This window comes from Lethenteron reissneri, chromosome 36 (genome assembly GCF_015708825.2).
Source record: "Lethenteron reissneri isolate LAM-NWPU_2019-01 chromosome 36, ASM1570882v1, whole genome shotgun sequence".
NCBI lineage: Eukaryota > Metazoa > Chordata > Hyperoartia > Petromyzontiformes > Petromyzontidae > Lethenteron > Lethenteron reissneri.
In genome coordinates, this window is record NC_083814.1 from 12,821,074 (window position 1) to 12,845,626 (window position 24,553).

Consider the following 24,553-nt stretch of genomic DNA (forward strand, 5'->3'; position numbering starts at 1 on the left):
ACCCAATTTCCTCTGTCTCCCCATCGACTCCGAGCCGTGGCCAGGAATTGCACTGACGGCACACCGACACTAGTAGCAAGGCAAACGATGCAATACAATTGTAAAATGCCATTGACACAGCTATGGAATGTCGTGGGATTTTATATTGTATTGTGAAAAATGAAATCACGGCAAATCTACCAGGACCACGCTCTTTATACAAAGATCTCCCGTATAGCCGTAACAGACTGTTGGGGCAAATGGTGTTAGCGAACACCTATTAAGGCAGGCACGGCACACGAGGGGGTGAGTGGCCAGCACCACGCCCAGCCGCCTTTGTTTTCCCCTTGCTGTTGTTTACACATTGCACCAGTTCCTCAATTAAGGCTAAGTCAACCTAGGGGAGGCCCAGAACCGCTTCCAATATTCACCACTTATTTTATAGTGAGCAGGGATCGAAGTCGGGTCGCGGGGTTTGTAAAGCAGTGTGCTAACCACTGCGCCAATGCTCCACAACCCTCAACGTACTCACAACGCGTGAATTCACCAGCAGTGAGCGGAGCGCCACCGTCTCCGTGCGCACCATTCCCACAGGCTCCGCAGTGCCGGCAGCATGGACAGCGAGCAGCTAGCGCCGCCCGCCTCCTCCGTCAACTCGTCTCCGTCCTCCTCTTCATCCTCCTCTTCCTCTTCATCCTCGCTCTCGCCGGGGCCCGTCACGTCCTCGCCGGGTGGGAATGGCGGCGGCAGTGGTGCCGGCGCGGCGGCGGCGGCGGTGGCGGCGGCGGTCGCGGCGGCGGTCGGGGTCGGAGCGGGCACCGGCGGAGCCCTGGCCGCGCCCCGCTCGGCGAGCAACGGCGCCGTGCCGGCCAGCCCCCCCGCGGGGCCGCCGGGCGTCACGGTGGCCTGCGCCGTCGCCGGCGCCGTCACCAGCGTGACCGGCAGCTGCGGCGGACAAGGACCTCCGCTCTCCGTCTACGACCGACAGACGGTCCAGGTGGGCGAGTCAAACGTGTCCTCCCGCACGACGGGCCCATCGGGCTAGATCGGGGTTTCCCAAAGCACCAATCCTCGTGACCCAACGCCTCCTACGCCTTTCAGAGTTGACTATTTTATTTGTCAATCTGCTGCTGGATAAAGGTCTTCCTCTGTCATTTCAATCATGGGCATTGTTTTGTTTGACCGTCCCCTCACTGCACTGATTGGTGCAGGTCGGTGAAGCGGGGTATTCAGGACCGGTGCAAGTGTCACTCGCCACCGATGTTAGCCGCGGCCGGGAACCAAAACGCAGGCCAGCAGGTTCATAGCGCAGTGAGCTAACCACTGCGCCGTGCTGTTCAAATGATAAATAAGTTTTTACATGTTGCACATGCCTGATGATTGCTCATCTCTTGCTGCCTGACACAGACAACGCCAACTCAGATTAAGACGGCGACTGTCTGTGTGTGTGTTCACGTGCGTCCCACGTGACGTACAGAGCGCCGATTCAAATTAATCCATGCTCTAAACGCGTCACCTGGGGAGCTGTTCAGTAATCGTCCGGCACTTGCAGCGTGCGATACGACTTCATATTTTATTTAACGGGTGTAAATTGGTAAAGTGGGACGTGTACCGTGTTGGGTCGCGAGGAATGGAGTTTGTGTTGCCCTGGGTTAAACCACGGGACGCACGCCACACCGAGCTCACCACACGGTGACTCTGTCACCCCGCACAACGCACAAGGCAGCGCGTTATTAATGCCCTCGCTTATCCAGGAGAGGGCCCAGTGGACAGCGTCCGTGCCTGTGGTGGCTGGGCAGCTCTGGGGGGAGAGAGGACAGTTCCCTTTCAGAGGTGCTGAGCCGGCACCACTGAGGTTCTGGCTTCGAATCTGGGTCACTGCCCACTGTGATGCAACCGACTTGATGGTCTTCGTCCAGAAAGAAATAATTGCACAAAAGACGTAAAATAAATAAAACTATTTTGCGAAATATGGGATTTCCCGCAATTTGGCTTATTCCAGCTCTGAAAATGAATAATAATATTGAAATAAAACTATTTATAATACGCACATTTTTACAAAAGGTCAAATTTCCAGTTGCGGCTCAGAGTTTCCCCACGGAGCCACGCTCCAGCTTCCTCCTCTCGTAGGCCTGACGAAGCAGGTGAGAGGAATCTTCTTACACGTGGTGCTGGATGTGATGCTGCTGCTGGTGCTGCTGCTGGTGCTGCTGGTGCGGCAGCAGGGTACTAAGAAGCGGGGATGCGATTCCACAGCGATTGGAGCAGCTGCAGAGAAGCGACGCTCAGCCAGCGCAGTCTTGGCTTGGGAGGGCACCGCGAGAAAGCTGAGGGACGAGGTCCTGAGTGGCCGAGGGTTGGTGGAGTCTCCCCGTTTTTCAGGGGAGGACGGCCAGATCATGTGGAGGATCATGGATGAGAGCGCGGTGATGACAGAGGATGGGTATCTTGAACTCAGTCTGTAGACTGATGATGAGTGAATTCGCATAAAAGGTTAACACCTATATTCTTGCCGGAAATGGGAAAAGCCTGTTCTTCTTTCATCATCTTGTTGCCGGCAAAAAGGGTCCCATAGTTAAACGGTTTCATTGACGCGTGACAAACACTCTGAGCAGGGCATGTCCAAGGTGCCCCAGCTCGTGTGGACAAGGGGCAATTGTAGGGACTTCAGAAGTCATTCTGTCATGTCATCTTCCAGACAATCATTCTTCCCACCTTTGGGAAATGCAGATGCTATTTGTATTGGCACAGGGTGGTGGACTGCTAGCTGTAGGATTCGAATTGGAAATTGCGTTTCATGGCGTGAAGCAAGTGGCGTAATTAGAAATACATTTAGAAGGAATAAAAATGAAAATGTTAAAACTAATATATAAAACAACATTGCGTTGTCTCACATTAGACCATTGGTACTATGTATGTAATTTTTGTAGGATTAGAGAGATATCATTATACCTTGTAGATTAAACAATTGGACTTTGACACGAACAAATGATGGCCCACACTTGCGAATGATTTCATAGGGTGCTTGTCTGCTGTCGCTTGAGGTCGTGTGGAATTTCGTTATCATTTAAAATACGTTCTTCGTTTCTTGGCAAGGTCACAGCCCACGTTGCTAATCTGCGAGAGAGAAACAAAGATGCGCCGTTGAGCAGCGCCTAAAAAGTTAGGGTCCTGACAATACAACGTGCGCGCCGGCAAGTCAGCCGGGCGCGGCGGGGCGAGTGAATAGGCTAACGGATGACGGCGGAATGAAAGGAAATGTTAAATAAGTGGCGACTTTAGGCTCTCGGGGTCAGCGTCGACAACAAAAGCGATGTTAAGCAAATGAGAAAAAAAAAAGAAAGCGCTGATAAATGCGCGTGCGCCGGAGCAGCCTCGCGCCTCGCCGTGCCCTCCGCCGCCCCCTCTCTCTCCACTCCACGGAAGTTGCCGAGACGCGGGGACAGAGGGCGAGTGCGCGGGGGGACGTGGGGAGACGGTTCTGAGGGGTGGGGGGGGGCACAGAAGGGGACAGAAAGACGGGAGGAGGGCGCGCAATTTTGGGGGACGGCAAGACGCTGGGTGAAAGGGGGCGGATGCTTCCCGCCCGCTGCCTTTTTATTGGGGCCCTGCTCTATGCCGCCGGGTCGCCGGGGGTCACGGGACTTTTTTGGGATTAAAGGGCGGCCGGGCTAGGCCGGGCAGGGCCGGCATTCCCAGCATGCCGCTCACTTTGCGGACGATAAAAGCCGGCGGGTTTCGCGTCGCAGGTCGCGAGAGCGCGGGTGGACGGCGAGCATCCCGCCACGATCGCTCCGTGCGCCGCCGCGCTCTCGTGGTGGAGCCTGAAAAAAAACCGGGGGCCGGCCGGCATCGGTAGCCTCGGGGGCGAGCTGGGTCGAGGGTGAGCACCTCCCACGCCGATCGTTCGTTCGCGGGGTCAACGTTAAAGCCGCATTCGGGGTAAGCGCGCTCTGACGCCGCAAGCCTCGGCCGTGATCTCTCAGCGCACTTCTTCCAAGCAAGGTTTGCAAACTGCGCTAGAATTCCCATCGTTAAACGTGTGTAAGGCGTGCACGCCGTGTTTGTTGAAGTACGTACCGGTGATACGAATCTCTGTAGTTTTAACAACTTGCGTGTGTGTTATCGGTCAACGGCGCGTGGGATGCTGTGACGTCGCGACAAACGGCGGACGTTCGTTGTCCAGATGGCATTTTAAGTGTTTGTTGTTTTGTTCGTATCGACGTGTAGAGCCACCACGGATTTTCGATTTCACGAGTGACATCATATGCCACAGAGAACCAGACTCTATGATTTGCAGGGTTCAGTGGTAACGCACGAGGCCGAAATAGGCACGTTTCAAGAGTGGCAAAGCATCGTGATAATAATAATTATAATTGATAATTATTCACGTGAGGTTTAATTAATTCCCTGTCAGGGCGCTGCGTGTGGCACCACGGTTTCGTGTCAGTACATGACGCCTTTGTAAATCGATGCAAGGAACTGAAATACATTTTTAATATAACACGAGCAACGCGCATGTCTCTGGGTCTTGGCCATCCATCCCTCCAGCCAGCAAAACTTGCAGTGTGAAGAGCGACTGATTTCACCTGGCCAGCTGGCTCAGCGGTAGAGCGAGCGGCTCGCAAACAAAAGGTTGCGAGTTAAACTCCTGGTTTGGGGGATGGGGTTGATTAAGCCCATCATTCTTGCTTGGCCAATAAAATGCTTACCGCATGTTGGAGAAGTCAGCAATGGTTTTCCTATGGAGAGAATGGCCCCCACCATGGGAATGTGGAGTTGCCACCACTGGCTGTGACGGGGCTGTAAACGCGAGACGAGCACCGGTGCGTCGCTGTTCGTTGGAGCTGGAGATCATGCGTACGTCTTACTGACGGAAAATATCATCACTCCACTCCAATCCCTCACCCGGCAACCGACACGTCTCAGATTTCACTTCTACAAAGTTACTCTCATGGCATCACCGACAACACTAACAACAACAACATAGGACACAACACAGCTCAAGTATGTGGAAACGTTCCATCATTGGCCGATTTCAAAAGCGAAACAATCCACTGCATCGCAGCCTTTTGTTGGCAGCTGCAGCCCCTACTACGTTGTTGCGGTCCGCAGTGCCCCCTCCTCCCCTTTTTGTGCTTTTATCCCCACCGCCCCCCCACCCCAACCACAAACTCAGGGTCAGAGTTCGCGAGGTCGCCCCCCCCCAAAACCCCGTTAGTCACCGGGAGTCGGCTTTTATGTGGAGTCACGTCCGCTCGCGGAGGGTCGCGGGCTCGCTCTGCGGTCAGCGGAGGTGCGGGGACGAGGCATCGCGCTCTCGTGCGTCATTAATAACTGGCGAGCGGGGGTGGGGGGTAGGAGGGGAGTGAGGAGAGGTGAGGTGGGGGCGCACGGGGGGTCCAATGCCGGGTTCCACTCGCCCGTGACTAAAACCGCGTTTTGAAGCATAGGAAGTTGAGAATCTTGAAGAAGTTCAACATACATGCAAACGTTGGTTTTACTGGATGCGATCAGCACTCAGTGGGACGCTAAGAGATGAATTGTTTAGCCTGGGCAAGGAGACAATTGACGTGACGTCAAAACTAGTTCTGCGGTGTCATTACGAGTCCGTTCTTCGACACGTGACGCTAATCGCACAGTCGGAATATGTGTAGAAGGTAAAAGCCAAATGACAAACATCAAATATACATAAAAACCAATGTACACACCACTCCGACATATAATCCGCCTCCCCGCCAAACGCGGATTTCTGATGCAGCGCCCCACTGTGCCGGAGGAAATGAGGCCAACGCCACGGCCAGCGCCGCTCGCTGGGCCAACGGCGGCTCCCTGGGCACGTGGTTAGAATCAAGCGCGCTCCGTCCACGGGCGGCTACATGGGCGCCCGTTTGGCTCAAACTGAATGCGTGCTTCCGAACAATGCCGTGTCCCCATGGGCACTGCCAAGCACGGCGCTCAGAGCATTAATGGTCCCTGGTCCTTTCCAGCAAGGCCCGGATCTTGCCCCAGACTCGTCGTGGGCTGTCAAGCTGTGCGGGCACGGAATACTCCCTCTCCATCCCCTCCACCCCTACTCACAGCCGACCCTCCGTGGCCGGTGGGCAAGTACTCTTATTAATAAGAACAAACACGATTTATAGTGTATGCATATTTTGCAAATCGGACGCAACATTTTAACAACTGAAGTGCGGTGCCAGAGCTAAATTTCCCCTTGTATAGCACCCTGAATGGGTGAGATCCTGAACCAGGTGAGATCCTGTACCAGGTGAGATCCTGTACCAGGTGAGATCCTGAACCAGGTGAGATCCTGAACCAGGTGAGCATTGAACTGCTGTCTGAAGGTGGATGATGGTGCCTGGATGCTGCTGCGTGTGTGCAGGGGGTAGGGAGTCACAGATGACGCATAAAGCAGGCTCGGGTCAGGCCAGGCCACGGAAAGCTCTACTCTTGTTGTGATTACTTTTCTGTCATGGTTTCTAAACAAAAACACGGCCTTCAACGGTGTCCCAAGCTAGGAACACCCTCCACAGTACGTGTGTACACAGGAACACGAGAGTACATGAGAGTGTACGAGTACCCTCGTGTTCCCATGTACGCACACGTACCCTCGCATCAGCGTGTACACACATACGTACCCTCGCGTCAGCGTGTACTCACATCTACCTTTGTGTACCCACACAGGCCATACAACAGGCGCTGCACCGGCAGCCCAGCACCGCAGCGCAGTACCTGCAGCAGATGTATGCGGCGCAGCAGCAGCACCTCATGCTGCAAACAGCCGCCCTGCAGCAGCAGCAGCAACAGCAGCAGCAGCAGCACCTGAGCAGCGCACAGCTGCAGAGTTTGGCTGCGGTGCAGCAGGTAAGGCGTCACACCTGGCCGTCGCAACGCACCCCGGTGAGGGTGGGCACATTGGTGATTTCTTGTGGGGTCACTCGTGAACCGCACGCCGCTCTCGTTAATGAACGGCCGTGCCCCCCGTGTGCCCCCCCCCACCACCCCTTGAGATGGCTGGGTAGGTCCAATTCAAGAAAGGTGCAAACCCAAAAGCTATGCTTGTAACAATTTTGGGGTTGTGATTCAATACAACGATCAATTGTTTTTACTCTTTCAAACGAAGGTTCAGACTAAGCCAGTGTTCTTTATTGCAAGGCCAGAGGGCCACTGCGGCCCCTGGTGGCCTTTAGTGCGGCCCCTGACGTGTGGCCCCCGACAGTACACAAATGGTGAAAACAGCCCTTGCAGGCGGCGTGGCGGCCCTCACACCGACGATGTCTTATCGGCCAAATTGGCCCTCCTCTGTCCTCTGCCTGTCCGGTTGTTTCTTGGTCCGTCCAGTAACTTGGGGGAGGGGTGGGAGGGAGGAGGGGCAGCGAGTGGCGGCTATGATAACTCTCGTTGCTGTTATGTACTCGCTTGGTTGAAAACCAGTCAAGTTGATCGAAGCGTTACCCTACACTTGGAAACACAAACGTCAAGCAGCCAGCAACAGGCAGCACTCTGAAAGTTGTAATCGATAATAGTTAATTTATTGTCAGAGTACATGTGTTTCTTGAATTGAGCACGGTTATTATGAGAGTTTGGGAAAAGAGACGAGAGCGATGGAAGGGAATTCCAAAGTGGAGCACTGTGAAGGAAGATGCAGAGAGAGAAGCGAGGTCACCTGAAGTGTGGCGAGTGGGTGAGCGGGTGGGTGAGCGGGTGAGCGAGTGAGCGATTGGGTGGGCGAGCGGGTGAGCGAGTGGGTGAGCGGGTGAGCCAGTGAGCGACTGGGCGAGCGACTGGGCGAGCGGGTGAGCGAGTGGGTGAGCGACTGGGCGAGCGGGTGAGCGAGTGGATGAGCAAACGGGTGATTGAGCGAGCGGGCGTATCGTCGTGACCTGCAGTGTAGTGAGCGAGCGGGCAAGTGAGCGAGTGAGCAAGCGGGTGAGCGAGTGCGTCGTGACCTGCTGCGTGGTGCTTGAATGTTCTCACAGCAGGGGTGGGAAACCTTTTCCTTAATGAGGGCCGAGTCAGACATTCAAATACCCTTTGGCTGTCCAAGCATTAGCGCATACCTTGGCGTTATCCATCAATAAGGTGAACGATAATTAGAGCTCGCCTTCGCAGGTGACCAAGTGCGGCTAGTATTAGAAATGAAGCGTTGTTGCCAAATTTAAAATATTCCCTTCCAATCCCCGATGAGTGCAGCTGTAAGTTGCTTGTAGTGACGGATGATGTGTGTTGCTTGCGGACCGTGTCAAGGTGTCGCGTCTCATGCGGGCATGGGCTGGAGGTTCACCTCTCCTGTTTTACAGCATCATACTACTTAGGTGGCCATTTACAGTTTGGGCTCTGGATATAGACGTAATATTTAAGACCGAAACAGGAGGGCTTCTTCACAATTCTGGTTAATGTCTTGATGAAGCTGGTTGTAATCACGAGCGAAACGTCGTACTCGATTTGTAATTGTCGTGGGGTTTACTCTCCAACACACAGGTGTGCTGAAGTGGTAACAAATTGGCACAAGCCTTACTAATTGGGTGTGTCGGGTGGTGGTGCGTTAACGACACATATATACTTACACGATCTCGTCCAAAAAAACCTTTATTAGGGATATTTGTCGCTTGTTTACCCAAGAAAGCCTCACTGAGTCTTGAGACTCTATTTCAGGAGGATCCTGAAACGTGAACCCCGACGCCGGCATGCAAGGGGTTCCTCTTGCCAACTACATCACTGCGAGCAAAGCAGACCATTCGTGGTATTACTACTACTATTACTACTTGGGTTAATACACACAGCACAGTATTTATCAGGGCGGGTGCTGGATTCGAACCGTGAACCTCTGCAACTAACGGCGAATGCTCTACCCTTTGGCAAAATTACCACTCAAAATATGTGGGTGACTCCCCCCAAAAAACAGGAAATTAAAACTACATTTTCCTTTTCAATTTTCCAGGTAAGGCCCACTGAGCTATGCAGATCTTTTTCAGAAGCGACCTGGCCACAAATTATAGCTCAACAAAGTGGCTTATCACGTGGAAATTTACAGCAGCCAAATACTCACAACGCATGTTCATTCTAAATGTGGAGGGGAAAACTGGAGGAGCAGGTGAAAAATCCACGCGACCACGGGGAGAAACACGCAAACTCCAAATGTATAGCATGCATCAAGGTTGGGATTGAAACCACGACCTCCTGAATGGTGACGTCGTTGTCAGTGCCTCATTAATGCAATCAGGGGTTGAAATATCCACCTCAGCCCTCCCATTGCCTCACCAGAGGCATTTCACGCTGAATCATCTAATCTGCAGCTCCCTTTACTTCTCCTTTAAAAAAAAAGTGACAATGTAACCGTTATTGCGAGACACGCGTGCGGTAATGCCCGATCACCGGTTTTACCGGCGTTTTTTGTTGTTTTATTTTCCATGCGGTTACCGATTTTGCAAATAGAAGAGATTTGAAGCGAGCTGATTTAGAGTCTTGCCACCGTTTCCATTTACAGTGCGGTCCGCTGGGCCTGCCGTGGTCACCTGAGCCCTCGTTGCTAAGTAACAGACGCCGTCACAGGCTGCCTTGAGAGGTTAGATCCCGTACTCTCGATGGCTAATGTGGCCTTCTCTTTTTTATTACGTAAATCAAAAAAACTCAACACTTTCGTCAATAACAATGTGGCCTAAAGAGGACGAGTACATAATAGGAGACGTTTCGGGCAATGCGCCTCCTGCAGAAAAGATAACTTTTTCATTCCGCGGTGTGTGAAGGGTTGCTGCCGTGGTGTAACGGCTAAGTGCGCTGGACTTGCAATCCGGAGATCGCCGGTTGGATTCCGTCTCCTGGTGCCTCTGTCCACCCAGTGGTATTCATGGGTTCACCAGGGTTAGTCAATGGTCGGCAGGTCTTGCGTGGTGGGGTACAATGTGGGTACGTCCACCTCTTCCGACACGTCTGGTCAACGTGTCAGAGTCGACCAGAGAGCCTCTTGAGTTCGCTCTACAGTTGAGGCCCTTCCACCAGCGGTGGCGTGAGCAGGCAATTGCAGAGCTGCGCCTACACCCTTTGCAGGCATAAAGCAAGCTTTTGATGAGATTATTTTACGTCACTTTGATGAGAATGGTGCCTAAAAACAGGCTGCTAGACTGTGGCCTCGGCAGCGAGCGTGTGGTGTGACTCGTACTTTTTTTGCAAGGCTCAGAGACTGCAATAAAATACCAAGAGACTCCACTCAGCCTGAAGGAATTTGGTGGCAATTGTGGACATCGAGCTCCTGTTAGGGCTCACTCCCTGCACAGCTCCCATATCACACAAGGCCCCCCCCACACACAGACAGTTTACACACATCGCCTTTTGCAGACTGTTGTTATCATTTAAAATCCAATCGACCTATGGAAGGCCCAGGACGTGTTCCGATATCACTCGCTGCTGATGTTAGCCATGGCTGGGATTTGAACTCAAGTGACCGAGTTATCAGCACAGTCTGCTAACCACTGTGCCGCCAACCCCCCCCCCCCCCTCCCCACACACACAGGGTGATAGGATGTTACGGAGGTTTATGAACGCCCTTCAAAATGGAAACCTGAGTTGTGATGGTGCGGGAATACCGGCGTTTTGGAAATAATTCTGGACTCCATACTCTGAGTGGACTCCCGTGTTGCAAACGCTGGGGCCTGACCTGCACCTCCTGTGCTGGTCATCAGTTATCAACCCCCAGGAGGTGACCGAGACGCTGATCAGCATGTCCTCCGTTACACGGCTTCTGTATCACGGTGGATTCTTATTTCCATCCACGCACTCTCCTACCTCTCATCTCACTCTACTCCCCTCCACACACTCTCCTACCTCTCCCCTCTCACCTCGCTCCACTCCCCTCCACGCACTCTCCTACCTCTCCCCTCTCACCTCGCTCTACTCACCTCCCCACACTCTCCTACCTCTCCCCTCTCACCTCACTCCACTCCCCTCCACGCACTCTCCTACCTCTCCCCTCTCATCTCGCTCTACTCACCTCCCCACACTCTCCTACCTCTCCCCTCTCACCTCGCTCCACTCCCCTCCACGCACTCTCCTACCTCTCACCTCTATTGCCCTCCACGCACTCTCCTGCCTCTCCCCTCCCATCTCACTCCACTCCCCTCCACACACTCCCCTACCTCTCCCCTCCCATCTCACTCTACTCTGACCAACACAGCATCATGGGAAGGCCTTCGTCGAGCAGTGACGTTGAGAAGGGGCTGTACGTGATTAATTATATAATTGCCACTATGTTAAATTGAATTGCGAGGATGTGTCGCTCCTTCAGACGGGGGTATCATCTCCACCCCGTGTAACAGCCGCCACCGCTCTCCGCTGACGATTAGTGTCCCGTTAACGGCATCGGCTGAAGCGAACCCATCATGCTCGTGCGTCTCACGATCTAAAGAGTATACAAGGGGCAGTTCTCCCTCCGCTTTCGCACACCCGCCCTCCCTGTACGAAAGACATGTTCTACACTTGTCCCATCGGCCACACGGCCATCACGGGAGTGAATCATTTGAGCAGCATTGGTTCAAGACAAGGAAAAGATAATACTGGTAGGAACTTCCTGGTTACACCAGCCCACAGGGGATTATTGTGTCCGTCCGTCCGTCGTGCATCCAAACATGGGAGGGGTGGGGCTGGGTGGAGAGGGGAGGGGCTGGGTGGGGAGGGAGGGGCTGGTGGGGAGGGTGGGGAGGGGCTGGGTGGGGAGGGAGGGGAGGGTGGGGAGGGGCTGGGTGGAGAGGGGCTGGGTGGGGAGGGTGAGGAGGGGCTGGGAGGGGAGTGGCTGGGTGGGGAGGGGCTGGTCACCCCGTGGTGCCCTTATAAAACTCAATGTTTAACCTACTCACGCCGGCTTGTGCCCGCCCTCACAGTCGGGCATATTTGCGGAATACACCACGCCAAAATGTCAGTCCTTATCTCCTCTCGGTGACTGTCAAAAGAAAACCCCTCGGCCTCTGTCATTACGGTGTTAATCAGTTGTACCAGGTGGCACTGAAGCGGCCACTTTATACTTCATATTGGTGGCTTCATGCACATGTACAGCTCTTTGTAAACTCGCTGCTAGCTGAAAGCCTCTGCACGCCGTGCGGGTCGTGAGGGTGAAATGACCATACTTCACCAGGCGGGGACGGTGAATGCGCGGAGCATAGACAGGGCAGCATAATACAGTACAACCATGGGTGCCGTTGCACTCCTCCCTGGAGCGGCCTATATCAACCTGCTTGTGCACAATGGGCAACCATCCAAGCAAGCGCCAGGCTCAGACTCCGCTTAGCTTCCTGGGTCTGATGGAATGGGGGCGCATTCCCAGCGGTTTGGTCATTGGCCGTGAAAGTAATTTTCGTTCGTGATTCATTCATTCATTCGTGGGATACCGAGAGCGCAGCCGTCGAGCGGCGCTTCCAGGCACAGGCACGCAATGAGTCATCACCCCGCTCGCTGCGTGATTCACTCAATTGTCACGATTCTATTCAAGAATGTGTTCTTTGTGGCTCGTTTGTACGGGCCCACTCGTACTGCTCGCCTCGTCTGTACTGCCCTGTCTCTTGGATACTGGCTGTTTCTTCCGTACTGCCCACCTCGTCTGACCTGCTTGTCTAGGCTGCAAGCTGTCTTCTCTGCCACTGCCTGCCTCAGGTGCGATTTCTTTTGACACACGTCTCATTTGTAACTCGTGCCTTGTGTCGTCTCTCCGGCGTCTGTAGCGGTGGATGTTGAGGCTGCGTTGTTGCCTGCCCGAGTCCGTTGCAGTCATTAGCCCAGAGGAAAGGAGTACGTGGAGTTTGCCCGAATTGAAAGCGAGCCATTTCTCACGCGAGGGTGGGAATTGCCGTGAGCAGCGTGGGGAATCAACTCCGAGCGGATGAATCGATGTATCGATGTATCGAGGCGAGATGCTCATAAGCGCACGGGGAGAGGATCTTTTGTGGGATCTTTCGTTTAAGAAGGGGGGGGGGGGCACATAAAGCTAAGTATTGAAAAAAACTAAATGATAAACGAAGCAAAGTGCCGACTACACCGAGCATCTTCTTGTTTCCTCCGATCGTAAAAAAAAGAGAGAGAAGGGAAAGTCGACGGTGAGAGGGAGGGGAGAGCAGAGAGGGAGGGGAGAGAGAGCGTGCCAGGGTAGGCAGGGAGAGAGAGAGAGGAGGGAGCGAGAGCTCGGGGAGAGAGGGGGTAAAGCGAGAGGGTCGACAGGGAGAGAGAGGAGAGAGGGGCGAGCGAGAGGAGGGAGGAGACAGAGCTGGATGAGAGAGAGGGGGGGAGGCGGAGAGGGATAGAGGCATCGCGCGGGCTATCAAGCCATTGAACCAAGCCGGCGGACGTTCCCTTCCGACCCGTGCCCTGCCTGGGTTCGACTCTCCGTTGCTGGTGGGGTGGGGGGGGGTTAGGGATAGTGGGTGGTGGGGTGAGGGGGGTAGCGAGGATGCGATGGAGGTGCGTGTAACACTGACGGAGGGCGAATGCCAGGTCGTCATCAGCGGGGACGAATCGGTGGGCGCTCCGTGCCTCTCCTACCGCTCGCTGCACGCGTCGGCTCAGCAGGTTCCTATTGCTCGTGCCGGGCACTGCACACACGGATACGGTGGTGCGACGGGGGTGTGGGTGTGTGTACCGTGGTGTGGGTGCGGGGGTATGGGTGTGTGTACCGTGGTGCAGGGGCATGTGTGTGTACTGTGGTGTGGGTATGTGTACTGTGGTGTGGGTGTATGGATATTGGTGTATACTGTGCTGTGTGTGCGGGCATGTGTGTGTACTATGAGGTGGGTATGTGTACTGTGGTGTGGGTGTATGGGTGTGTACCGTGGTGCAGGGGCATGTGTGTACTGCGGTGTGGGTGTAGGGATATGTGAACTGTGGTGTGGGTGTAGGGATATGTGTGTCTACTGTGCTGTGTGTGTCAGGGTGTGCTGTGGTATGTGCGCGGGGTATGAGTCCTGTACAGTAATGTAGTGTGTGCGGCTGGGGGGGCGCATGCGTGTGTGTTTATGTGCTACGGCGTGGGGCGGTGTGTGTGCGGGTGGGGATGGGTAAGTGTAGCGGTTAGCGCGCTGCGCTAACCCGGCCACCCGAGTTCGATTCTCAAACTCGCTCAGCCTCAAATGATTATCTCGTGCGGTGTGTTCTAAACATCGCCGCTGGAGAGACAAAGGCGGCCGGGTGTGGTGCTGGCCACTCCACCCCCTCGTATACCATGCCAGCCTTCCTTCATAGGTGCTCGCTAACAGCACTTGCCCCAACAGTCCGTGAAGGCTATACGGGGGATCTTTATCTTTGTGAGTACTCTGGGGAGCAGTGGCCCAGCGGTTATCGCGCTGCGCTACGAACCCGGCGACCAGCGTTCGAGTGCCGCTCACGTCGAACACCGGTGACGATTATTTGAACCGGTCCTGGGCCTCCCCTAAGTCAACTCGGCCTCAAATGAGTATATTGTGCGGTGTCTAAACATCGCCACTGGGGAGACGAAGGCGACCTGGCATGGTGCAAGCCACCCACCCTCTCAGTGTGCCGTGCCCGCCCCAACAGTCTGTTCGAGGCTATACGGGGGACCTTTGTGTCAGCACGTGTCCCTGTGTGTGCGTTCGTGCGTTCGTGCGTGTGGTCGAGGTCGAGATAGACGCAGTGAGTGTGCAGTTTTATTTTTGCTTCTGTGGTGCTTTGGTCTTTAACCTTTGCTAGCGGAGGGGTTACATACCTCTCTCGGCACATCAGAGCACCCGTTTCCCACTGGTGAATGTGAGCTTTGAGGGTTATTGGTAAATTCACTCTCAGCCTTTCTCCCCAATGGCGCGGCTCGCAACGTACTACACGCAGTGTTACTGTCCGACTCCTCCAAGAGGAGCTGGTGATTGTTTTGCCAGACTGTTGTGGGCTCGTCTTCCTGTCAACAGGAGGCTAGGGATGGTGGTTGGCGGTTGGATTACACCCCCGCCGAAGATGAACATCTGCGGGAAGAGACGCAGGCAAGGCCGATGATGAGTCGGATGCCTTCTGTGGCCTCGTCTCCCAGGCGCTGGCCAAAGTGGCCCCTCGGGATAGTCATCTGAATTTAATGCCCGAATGGGTTGTGAAGCGAGCACGTGGGTGGGAGTATTAGGAACGCATGGGTCAGATGAACACAACAATAATAGGAGGCTGATAGATTGCTGTGCACCCCATGGGCTTGTAGTTACCAACACGCTGTTTCGTCATTGGTGCATTCCCACATCTTAGATGCATGCTGGGTCCAAAAAATAACATCAGTCGGATGATGTAATGACCAACTAATGCGTACCCATAATCTTGACTCCAGGATCTACCATGGAACCTGATCTCTCCACTGACCATCGGCTTGTCATCTGTAAGATCATTCCATTACACCTTCGATTAGCGTAGTTGGCTATGTAAGGTTGCGAAAGAAGTTCAACATTCATACTATGGTGGTGGGTGTCCACCGAGGTCTCCGTTCAAACTCAAAGGATCTGGACTCAAAGGATATCTGATGAAATTTACACGTGGGAATTCAGTCATTGCTTGCAACTAGAGTTGCCATCTTTGGCCCGTGCCTCCTGCTGCCGAGCAGGAATTGGTGAGGTCCAGGCCCATGGCTAGCACAGCTGCTTTGGCTGCACCGGGTATCCAGTCCAGCTCCAAGGTTCCAAGTTGCTGTTTGGCACCGCAAGTTTGAGTGGTGCTGAGGACATGGAAACTACCTTAGTGGCACAACATCACTAATGAACTCTGTAGTTCCGTGAATAAAAAGATAACCTGCAGCATACAGTCCTTTCCCCATCCATATGGAGAAGAGTGCCAATCTCATCTGTTGACCCCCATGGGCAGGTCTGTGACAGTCCTGCGACGTCTCGAGGTACGGAGGACCCTGTCAGACTGGACGTAGCCATCCGTACTTATTGGAGGATGCTACCGGACAGTTGGAGGCAGGTGGAGGAGCAACGCTCAGACCAACGAGCGAAGCGCCGGGTGGCGAGAACACAGCGAGGTGGCACAGTGGGGAGTGATGGTGTTGCATCTGCCAGTCATGTCAGTGAATTTATAACAATTGATGGTCTGCCAACCAGCCTTTGACACTTCCTGTGGCCTCCAAGTGCACCTAGTGTGCGAAAAGAGCTACAAGAACCAAATAGAATGGCATTACCACCACTTTGTGGCGAATGCTGGTGGTGGTTAAGCGTTGTCTACGCACGTGTGTGACCACTAACACCTGCCAGAAATTATAATTCCATACTGTTTGTGTGAGAATGTGGGTCGTGGTTCCCGGTGGCCTGAATTCGATTCCCCTCACAGCCAACATCAGTGGTGATTATCTGATTCGGTTCTGGGCCTCCGCTAGATCGACTCAGTCGTAAACGAGTAGCACCCTCTTCTTGGTTCTTTCGGTAAAGTCACGTAGAAGGGAAGTAATAAAATAATACAAATAAAACATAATAAAATAATTCTCACGACGTTTCGGCCACAACGCAAGCAGCCGTCTCCCCGACAGACCTGGTCTTCACCTGAGGACGGCTGCTTGCGTTGTGGCCGAAACGTCGTGAGAATTATTTTATTATGTTTTATTTTTATTATTTTATTACTTCCCTTCTACGTGACTTTACCGAAAGAACCAAGAAGATGAATCCCTGCAGTAACGAAAGCTTTAAATCGAGTAGCACCCTCTGTGAGGTGTGTAGTAAACATCATGGGCATGGTACTCGCCACACCACCAGCTCGTGTGCTTTGCCAGTCTTACTGGGTGCTCGCTAACGGAACTTGTCCTGGCTGTGTTGTAAATGCGGCACGAGTCAATGGGCTTTCGTCTCGTTACACGAGGAGCCGATAGATGCCCTCTGTGTCCAGAACGTTTATTTCAAAGGAATTGGCAAAACATCCCAATGCAGAGAGCCCTGATACAAAAAAAAACAAGTCTGGAGGCTTTCCTGGGTAATTATTAACACGTTCAGGATTGCATTGGGAAATGGCAAATAGTGCGCGCGTGTTGCGTAGACTGACAGCGCACTGCCATGTACTGAACATTACATAACGTGTCCTGACTGCCACTGCACGTGCTAGACGCATTCATGTGACATCAGTCCTGCCGCACGGTGTTCCGCTAAATACGGTACACCATGCCTCAATGCAGTCCCCGCTCGCGACCAGTAACAGTGTCGAATACTGTGGGCCTCCCCTAGGCCGACTTAGCCTCAAATGAGTACCTGGTGCTGTGTACAAACGTCGCCACTCGGGAGACAAAGGCGGTCGGGCGTGGTGCTGGCCATCTACCCCCTTCGTATGCCGTGCCGGTCTTCATAGGTGCTCGCTAACAGCACTTGCCCCACTGTGAATGTCTTGTGCGCATGTCTGTGTGTCGTTGTATGAGACATTGCTGGTGGCTGTGTGTGCGTGTCATTGATGTGCCATTGTGTCAACATGAACGCGTGTGTCAGCGTCGATGCGTGTCAGTCAGCCTGCATTTCACTGTGTGCTCGCGAGTGTGTTGTGTGAGCGCACGTGTGTACTACAGCATATACAGTTGTTATGAAGCAACGTTAGTTGTTTTTTGTTGCTGCTTGTACAAGCCCATGCAGCATCTTTGGCTGAGGTTACATAACCTCGCTGCAGTGTATAACGTGACCTGGCCGTCTGTTGTATCGCTTCAGACAGGCTTAACACTGGTAGGAACCTCCTGGTTACACCAGCCCACAGGGGATTATTGTGTCCGTCCGTCCGTCGTGCAGGGAGGGGCTGGGTGGGGAGTGAGGGGCTGGGTGGGGAGGGGAGGGGCTGGGTGGGGAGGGTGGGGCTGGGTGGGGAAGGGGCTGGGTGGGGAGGGGCTGGGTGGGGAGGGTGGGGCTGGTGGGGAGAAGCTGGTCACCCCGTGGTGCCCTTATAAAACTCAACGTTTAACATACGCCGGCTTGTGCCCGCCCTCACAGTCGGGCATATTGACCCCGGCCATTGACCGAGCAACCCAACGTTCCTACCAGCTCCCTCCGCAGCAGGAATGTGTTAAAGCTGACGTGAGACCCAGTCACCCACTCAGCTTTAGCCCGAGTAGAACTGGAGAAGATCCAGAACGTACCACCAAGCTCTGTGATCACGAACCCAAACCAGGTATTTGAGATAGATTCATCGTTGTGGGGGAGCGGTGGCGCAGCGGTTAGCGCATTGCACTCTTGACACCCAGCAAACCTGAGTTCGATTTCCTCCCACAGTCCCCAACAACGCTGACGAATATCTGAACCGGACCTGGGCTTCCCCTGGGTCGACTCGGCCTTTAAATGAGTACTTGGTAACAGCGGTGTGTATTTAAACATCAGCACTGGGGAAGCCCAGGGCGGCCGGCCGGCCGGCCGGGCGTGGTGCTGGCTACATCAGGAGGCCTTGATAGGCGCTCGCTAACAGCACTCGCCCCAACAGTCCGTCAGGTTCACGGTAGCCCCAACTTGCTCACCCACAGCATAGCCATTATTATTAAACATTTATGCTCATACCAGGATACACATAAGAGTTGTGTAAATAATTCACCCTCGCCACGATCTGATCAATCTCGTCACAGTTCCGTCGAGGAGTCTATTCTTGCCCCGGGTTGTGTTAGCGCAAGTGTAGTCATCAAATCAAGATCGAAAGTGTCATATTTATTCATAACTTGCGTAAATTGTACGTAAGAAAAAAAGGAATCCGACACGCGCAATGCAATGCATGCATCGTGAGTCGAAGAAACACTTTTAAATTAAATCGTATATCTATAAAGCCGTACATAGTATCAGTGCTATATACACATTTGACGATCGTTGCTCCGATAACTTTACATCGACCACAAACACGCGGTTGGATGGGTCCCTCAAGCGTGGGTTGTGGGAGCATAGAACCGCAGTACAACAGTGGACTTTGCTGCGCTGACCACGGCGTAGCAGCGTGGTGGTGGCCAGGCTGAAGCCGGCTTGCCTTTCTGAGAGCTCACAAGATCATTCAGAGTTCTTTAGTCAAAATGCTTTTTTTGTCGACGTACGCTTCGGAAATGTAGATTCGGAAATGTAGATTCATGGTTGCGATTCCAGCCAAAGTCACGGGTCCGTGACGACAACACACCAGCACGACTGTAGATCAGCAACGAGCTCTTGTCGTGTTCCTGATGGGACCGATCCACGGTTAACGTGGCATAACAAAAGGGCAGCTCTGTGTCTGTTGTAGTCTAAAGGGGATGAAAGAGTTACATCCACAAGGTGGCGACGCATGGGCACGATACACTGCGCTGAGTAAGCTGCACTTGGGAATGCAGCTGGTTTAAATGCTCTAGAATGCACATTCATAATTGTATTTTTTTAACACGTAAACTTAATTCTGGTCTACAATTGCACCGCTAGAGGGCAGAACACCTAATTGCCGCTGATACTGAACAGCGAAGTACACCCGAGATGCGTTCTTGGAGTGCCTTGAATTAAAATGCAATGACATAGACACGTTATTATTTATATATGTGTGATGTTTTATCTTGTTTACAAATCCCATCAGCCACACTGACTTTTAAGTGTTGCGCTATTTGAACAGCATCGGTTCCAACACAAGAACAACGCTGAGACCCGGGATCGACATTGGGGGTGTCTCATCAGCAGTCCGGCTCGCTATGGGCAAGGGCCCTCTCTGTTAGACACGAGGCAGTCGGCAACATCCCGGACAGTCAACACCCAACTCGCCAGAGACGAACACAAGCACAGATAGTGTACATGAGACTGTACAGTACAGACAGTGCACATGAGACAGTGTATACAAGGCAGTACAGACAGTGCACATGAGACAGTGTATACAAGGCAGCACAGACAGTGCACATGAGACAGTGTATACAAGGCAGCACAGACAGTGTACATGAGACAGTGTATACAAGGCAGTACAGACAGTGTACATGAGACAGTGTATACAAGGCAGTACAGACAGTGCACATGAGACAGTGTATACAAGGCAGCACAGACTGTGTACATGAGACAGTGCATACAAGGCAGCACAGACAGTGTACATGAGACAGTGTATACAAGGAAGCACAGACAGTGTACATGAGACAGTGTATACAAGGCAGTACACACAGTGTACATGAGACAGTGTATACAGTACAGACAGTGTACATGAGACAGTGTATACAGTACAGACAGTGTACATGAGACAGTGTATACAGTACAGACAGTGTGCATGAGACAGTGTATACAAGGCAGTGCAGTGTACATGAGACAGTATACAAGGCAGTACAGACAGTGTACATGAGACAGTGTATACAAGGCAGCACAAACAGTAAGACTGAACATACAGTACTTGCCTGTGCAATTCTAGATTTGAATCTTTCGTGACTGCAAGGATGCATACTCTTAGGTTATTTTCGGTAGAGTCACGTAGGTAGAAAATAATAAACCAAAAGAATCGATTCTGCAATCAACTTTGAATCGCGGAAAGTAATCGAATCACCATCATCACCGGCAGCGATCGATCGTCTCGTGAGTGTAACATGTGACGACTTGCCGTGTGTGATGGTGATGATGGTAATAATGATGGTGATGATGATGGTAATACTGATGGTAATGATGATGGTGATGATGATGATGTTGATGAGGATTATTGCTGCTGGTTGGGGTTATGGAGGTAACACGGATGATGGTTGTGATCAAGCTGTTGGTGGTTGTGATGATGGTAGTGATGATGGTTATGACGAAGAAGATGATGATGATGCTGTTGGTGGTGATGACTGATGTATCATTACGGTTGGGAGTATAATGGTCGTGAATGTTGTTATGAAGGCGTTGACGATGTTATTGGCAGTACCGACGACGTTGATGATTAGTTTGACGGTGGTGGTGTTAGTGAGTATTGTTGTAACGATGGGACTCGCGATTATAATAGGACACAAGGACACGGTTACCCGACCCATGCAGCAGGCACTGTACGTGGCAGGAAGTCATCAGTGAACATGCGATGTGGCGTTATTACTTGCGTTGACTTACTTACCAATATACCACGTGTTCACTACTTACACATACACAGTCAGCCCCTCCCCACCCAGCCCTCCCCACCCAGCCCCTCCCCACCCTCCCCACCCAGCCCCTCCCCACCCTCCCCACCCAGCCCCTCCCTCCCCACCCACCCAGCCCCTCCCCACCCTCCCCACCCAGCCCCTCCCCACCCTCCCCACCCAGCCCCTCCCCACCCAGCCCCTCCCACCCTCCCCACCCTCCCCACCCACCCAGCCCCTCCCCACCCTCCCCACCCAGCCCCTCCCACCCTCCCACCCAGCCCCTCCCCCACCTCCCCCAGCCCCTCCCTCCCCACCCACCCAGCCCCTCCCTCCCCACCCACCCAGCCCCTCCCCACCCAGCCCCTCCCCACCCTCCCCTACCCACCTTCCCCTCTCTGCACGACTGACGGATGGACACAATAATTCCCTGTGGGCTGGTGTAACCAGGAGGTTCCTACCAGTATAATGCGGTGTCATTGCACTGTGTGAGACACAGGTGGTGGATGATGATGGTGATGAGGTGGTGGGGGGGGGGGAGCGGTGGCATTGTGAACCCGGCTCCCTGCCGAGTCCCACTCTCGCCCCCACGGCGAACGTCAATGCCGAGCAGTGCGGACATTACGGCGGTGGCCTCATGCCACCCTGGAAATCTCATCATGACGCGGGCTGTCGTTTAGCCGCAATGTGAATTTAATACCTCGATTATCAGATGGAACTCAACAAATTATAGAATCCCTGGGGGGGGGGGGGGCGTCGTGGTGAACTGACCTACCCCTGAAGGCTGCTCGTAGTCACGTGCCCATTCCATTCTACTACAGCACCAGATACCTGGGAGCATTTGACTCTGAAATTAGTCCCAGCCTACAGGGCACCGTGGCGGTGTCAGTCGGGGTCTCGTTGGCAAGGTCACTGTGAAAACGAACCCTTCTCTCTCACCGCTGTTAATGATCAGGCAGAGGCACGCCGGGTGATGTTGAGTGTTGCAAGAATGAATTTCTACTGTTCATTTAAATCTCCGCTAATATCCATACACCACACATGCCTCCCTGTTTATTTACAAATGCTATAGTATTATCCTACCCTTCAACATTTTCATTGAGTCTCAAGACTGCTGAGGATGTTTGTTGTGTGTGAGCCCCAATACATTGTTGGGTTAGACCAGGTAATGATCTGGCCACGTTTCTGCCACAAGATCCTCCACCACCCTACATCACCAAACAAATGCAACTCAACATTCAATTGAGAATCTTAACATTGGCTGCAGGACCTTCTTGTCACATGAACCATCGTGAGTGTTGCAGTCGTGTTTTTTTATTATCGCTGTGACCGTGAACTTGACCTCTCTGTGACCCTGCAGCTGATTGGACGGCCCCAAGCGGTGACATCGGCAGCAGGGATTACCCAGCAGGCCGTGCTGCTTGGGAGCACAGCCCCCTCGTCGCACACGGCCAATCACATGTACCTGCAGGCCACGCAGATGGTGAGGTTGAGCACCCCACAGGAACACTGACAAATCATTAGGCAGCCAATCAGAAGTACTGATTCTATTCTGAGTCAAAACCTTACCCCCCCCTCCCCCCCTTTGACCTACGTGGTTGTTGTCACACCCATTAACACGCTCGTCATCACCACACCGCCCCCTGGGCACCAAAAACTAATTCTGAACTTGCAGCATCGCTGTTTTTTAGAATGGCGTTTTCTTTCACTGCTGCCTTGTATCGATCAAGAGAGAGCTCTGTACTTATTCGGTATCATCGTCATTCACTCTTGTCGTAGTAACCGTAACCGTCATCTCTAATTACAATGCACTTATTGACGAGATATTGTAACGACAAAAAAACTCCTCACGAATGCCAATAACACTGCAGCTTCAAAAGGAAAAATATAAGAGAGTTTTAGATTTGAAGCTTTCGTGACTGCAAGGATTAATACTCTTAGGTTTTTTCGGTAAAGTCACGTAGGTAAAAATTAAAAATAAAAATAATAGAAATAATAATAGAAATGAAAATTGTAAATTACGACGTTTCGGAGGCAACACAAGTCTCCGTCATCAGGTGGGACCGTCACAGCTAGATTTACTGTAACCAGTGAATATAAGAGAGGTGACGTTTCGGGCATTGGCCCTTCTTCATGGCGCACCTGCACCACACTTCGTTTTTAACCCACGGTGTTATTGACGATGTGTTTCGTTTTTAGATTTTGTAAGTAATTTGTCAGTTACGAGTGAGGAGTAGCTAATGATGGAAGCCACACGCTCTAAGAAGGTACGGGTTAGCGTGCATTACCCGGAATGTTGTTTTTCCTTCAGAGAATTCACATTCGTTTGACTGGCATGAAGATGAAGTGGGTGGTGCTGATTGGTCTTCAATAAGTGCAGAAACAAACATGCGAACTAAAATGTTTCCCTCAAATTGATTTATTCAAACTTTGAGAACCAGTTATGTAACTTTGATAATATATTTTATTACATATTTATATTTTTTAAGGCTAAAGTTTTATTGATGAATGCGTGGAGTTTTTCAAAAAACATTTTGTGCACCTCTGCCAAGGCAGCAGCAGCAGCACCAAATACTTTGCGGATAAAGAGACCGAAATAAGTGTCTTGACGTCGCCCTCAGCGGCTGTGCTCTGACGCGAGGTGGCACACCGCTAGCTGGAAGAGTTGCGAGGCCAAATTGTCTCATGTCAGAATGGTCCCTGTCCCTGCCCTCGCGACTCAAGGCCCAGCAGAGCACACCCGTGCAGGCCGGCCGCACGCTGGGCAGCCCCGTTCCGCTCTCGCTGCAGCTCATCTTCACGCCCGCCGTCGCCACGCTGCAGCCCGAGGTCACCATGGCAACCGCGGGCTCCGCTGCGGCGCAGGTAACCCCAGCGATGCACGGGGTAGCTTGCGCTCCGTCCGTCCGTCCGTTTGAGTGTACCCTCTTGTGTGTTCGTCTGTCCTGTCCATCTGTCCGTCTGTTCGCAAAGCCCCATTGGGTGAAATACAAAGTACATGCAGGTTCACCTGACATCAATGTCAATCTCAGCAGCATTTAGATGCTGTCATGATAACAATAATTTATGGACCTTCATCAATCCACTGCTGGATGGAGGCCTCCGCATGCCTCATAGGGGTTGTTTGACGTATACTGAGTGGGTCACGTTCGGCACGCACGTTTGTATCCTGCTTTTGTTCTAATTAGGTTCTGATTGCACCTCCGTAGCACGGTGCAAAAGAAGCTCAACATGCATACTTAGCTGGGTGTGCCACTGCCTGTGCCAGGTGCAGAACCTGGCTCTACGAAGTCAGCAGGCGGCTGTGTCGTCGTCATCGGCGGCTGCGTCGTCGTCAGCGGCGGCGGTGGGGGCGTCCGCTGCGGTGGGGGCCGGTGGCCCGCAGCCACCCCAGAGCGTGCCGCTTAAGCCGACCGCGGCCGGCCAGCCCAAGGCCCCAGGCCTGACGAAGCCATCCGGCCAGGCCGCCACGTCGCCCAAGAGTGGAGCGGCGGACGAGGGCGGCTGGCGGAGGGGCGACACGGGCAGCCCGTCGTCGGGGAACATGGCCGGCGCCACGCGAACTCCGACCCCCGTCGCCTCGTTGCCCGTCGCCGCGCCGGG

The 24,553-nt window shown here is 53.1% G+C and overlaps 1 protein-coding gene across 8 annotated transcripts in view; it reads left to right on the top strand.

Moving 5' to 3' along the window:
• The window catches only part of LOC133351171 (polyhomeotic-like protein 2), a 46,723-nt gene that overhangs the window by 6,898 nt on the left and 15,272 nt on the right, over window positions 1–24,553 (top strand). For 5 of the 8 annotated variants that reach the window (XM_061566168.1, XM_061566172.1, XM_061566169.1 and 2 more), the window contains exons 3-7: window positions 574–976; window positions 6,664–6,843; window positions 22,311–22,433; window positions 23,675–23,815; window positions 24,219–24,552. In XM_061566168.1, coding sequence (XP_061422152.1) covers window positions 593–976; window positions 6,664–6,843; window positions 22,311–22,433; window positions 23,675–23,815; window positions 24,219–24,552 — 1,162 coding nt within the window. In that variant the 5' untranslated portion in view covers window positions 574–592. Of the gene's footprint in view, window positions 1–573; window positions 977–6,663; window positions 6,844–12,546; window positions 12,619–13,394; window positions 13,528–22,310; window positions 22,434–23,674; window positions 23,816–24,218; window position 24,553 lie in introns of those variants that run through there. The other 3 variants (XM_061566175.1, XM_061566173.1, XM_061566174.1) reach the window with 3 other exon arrangements.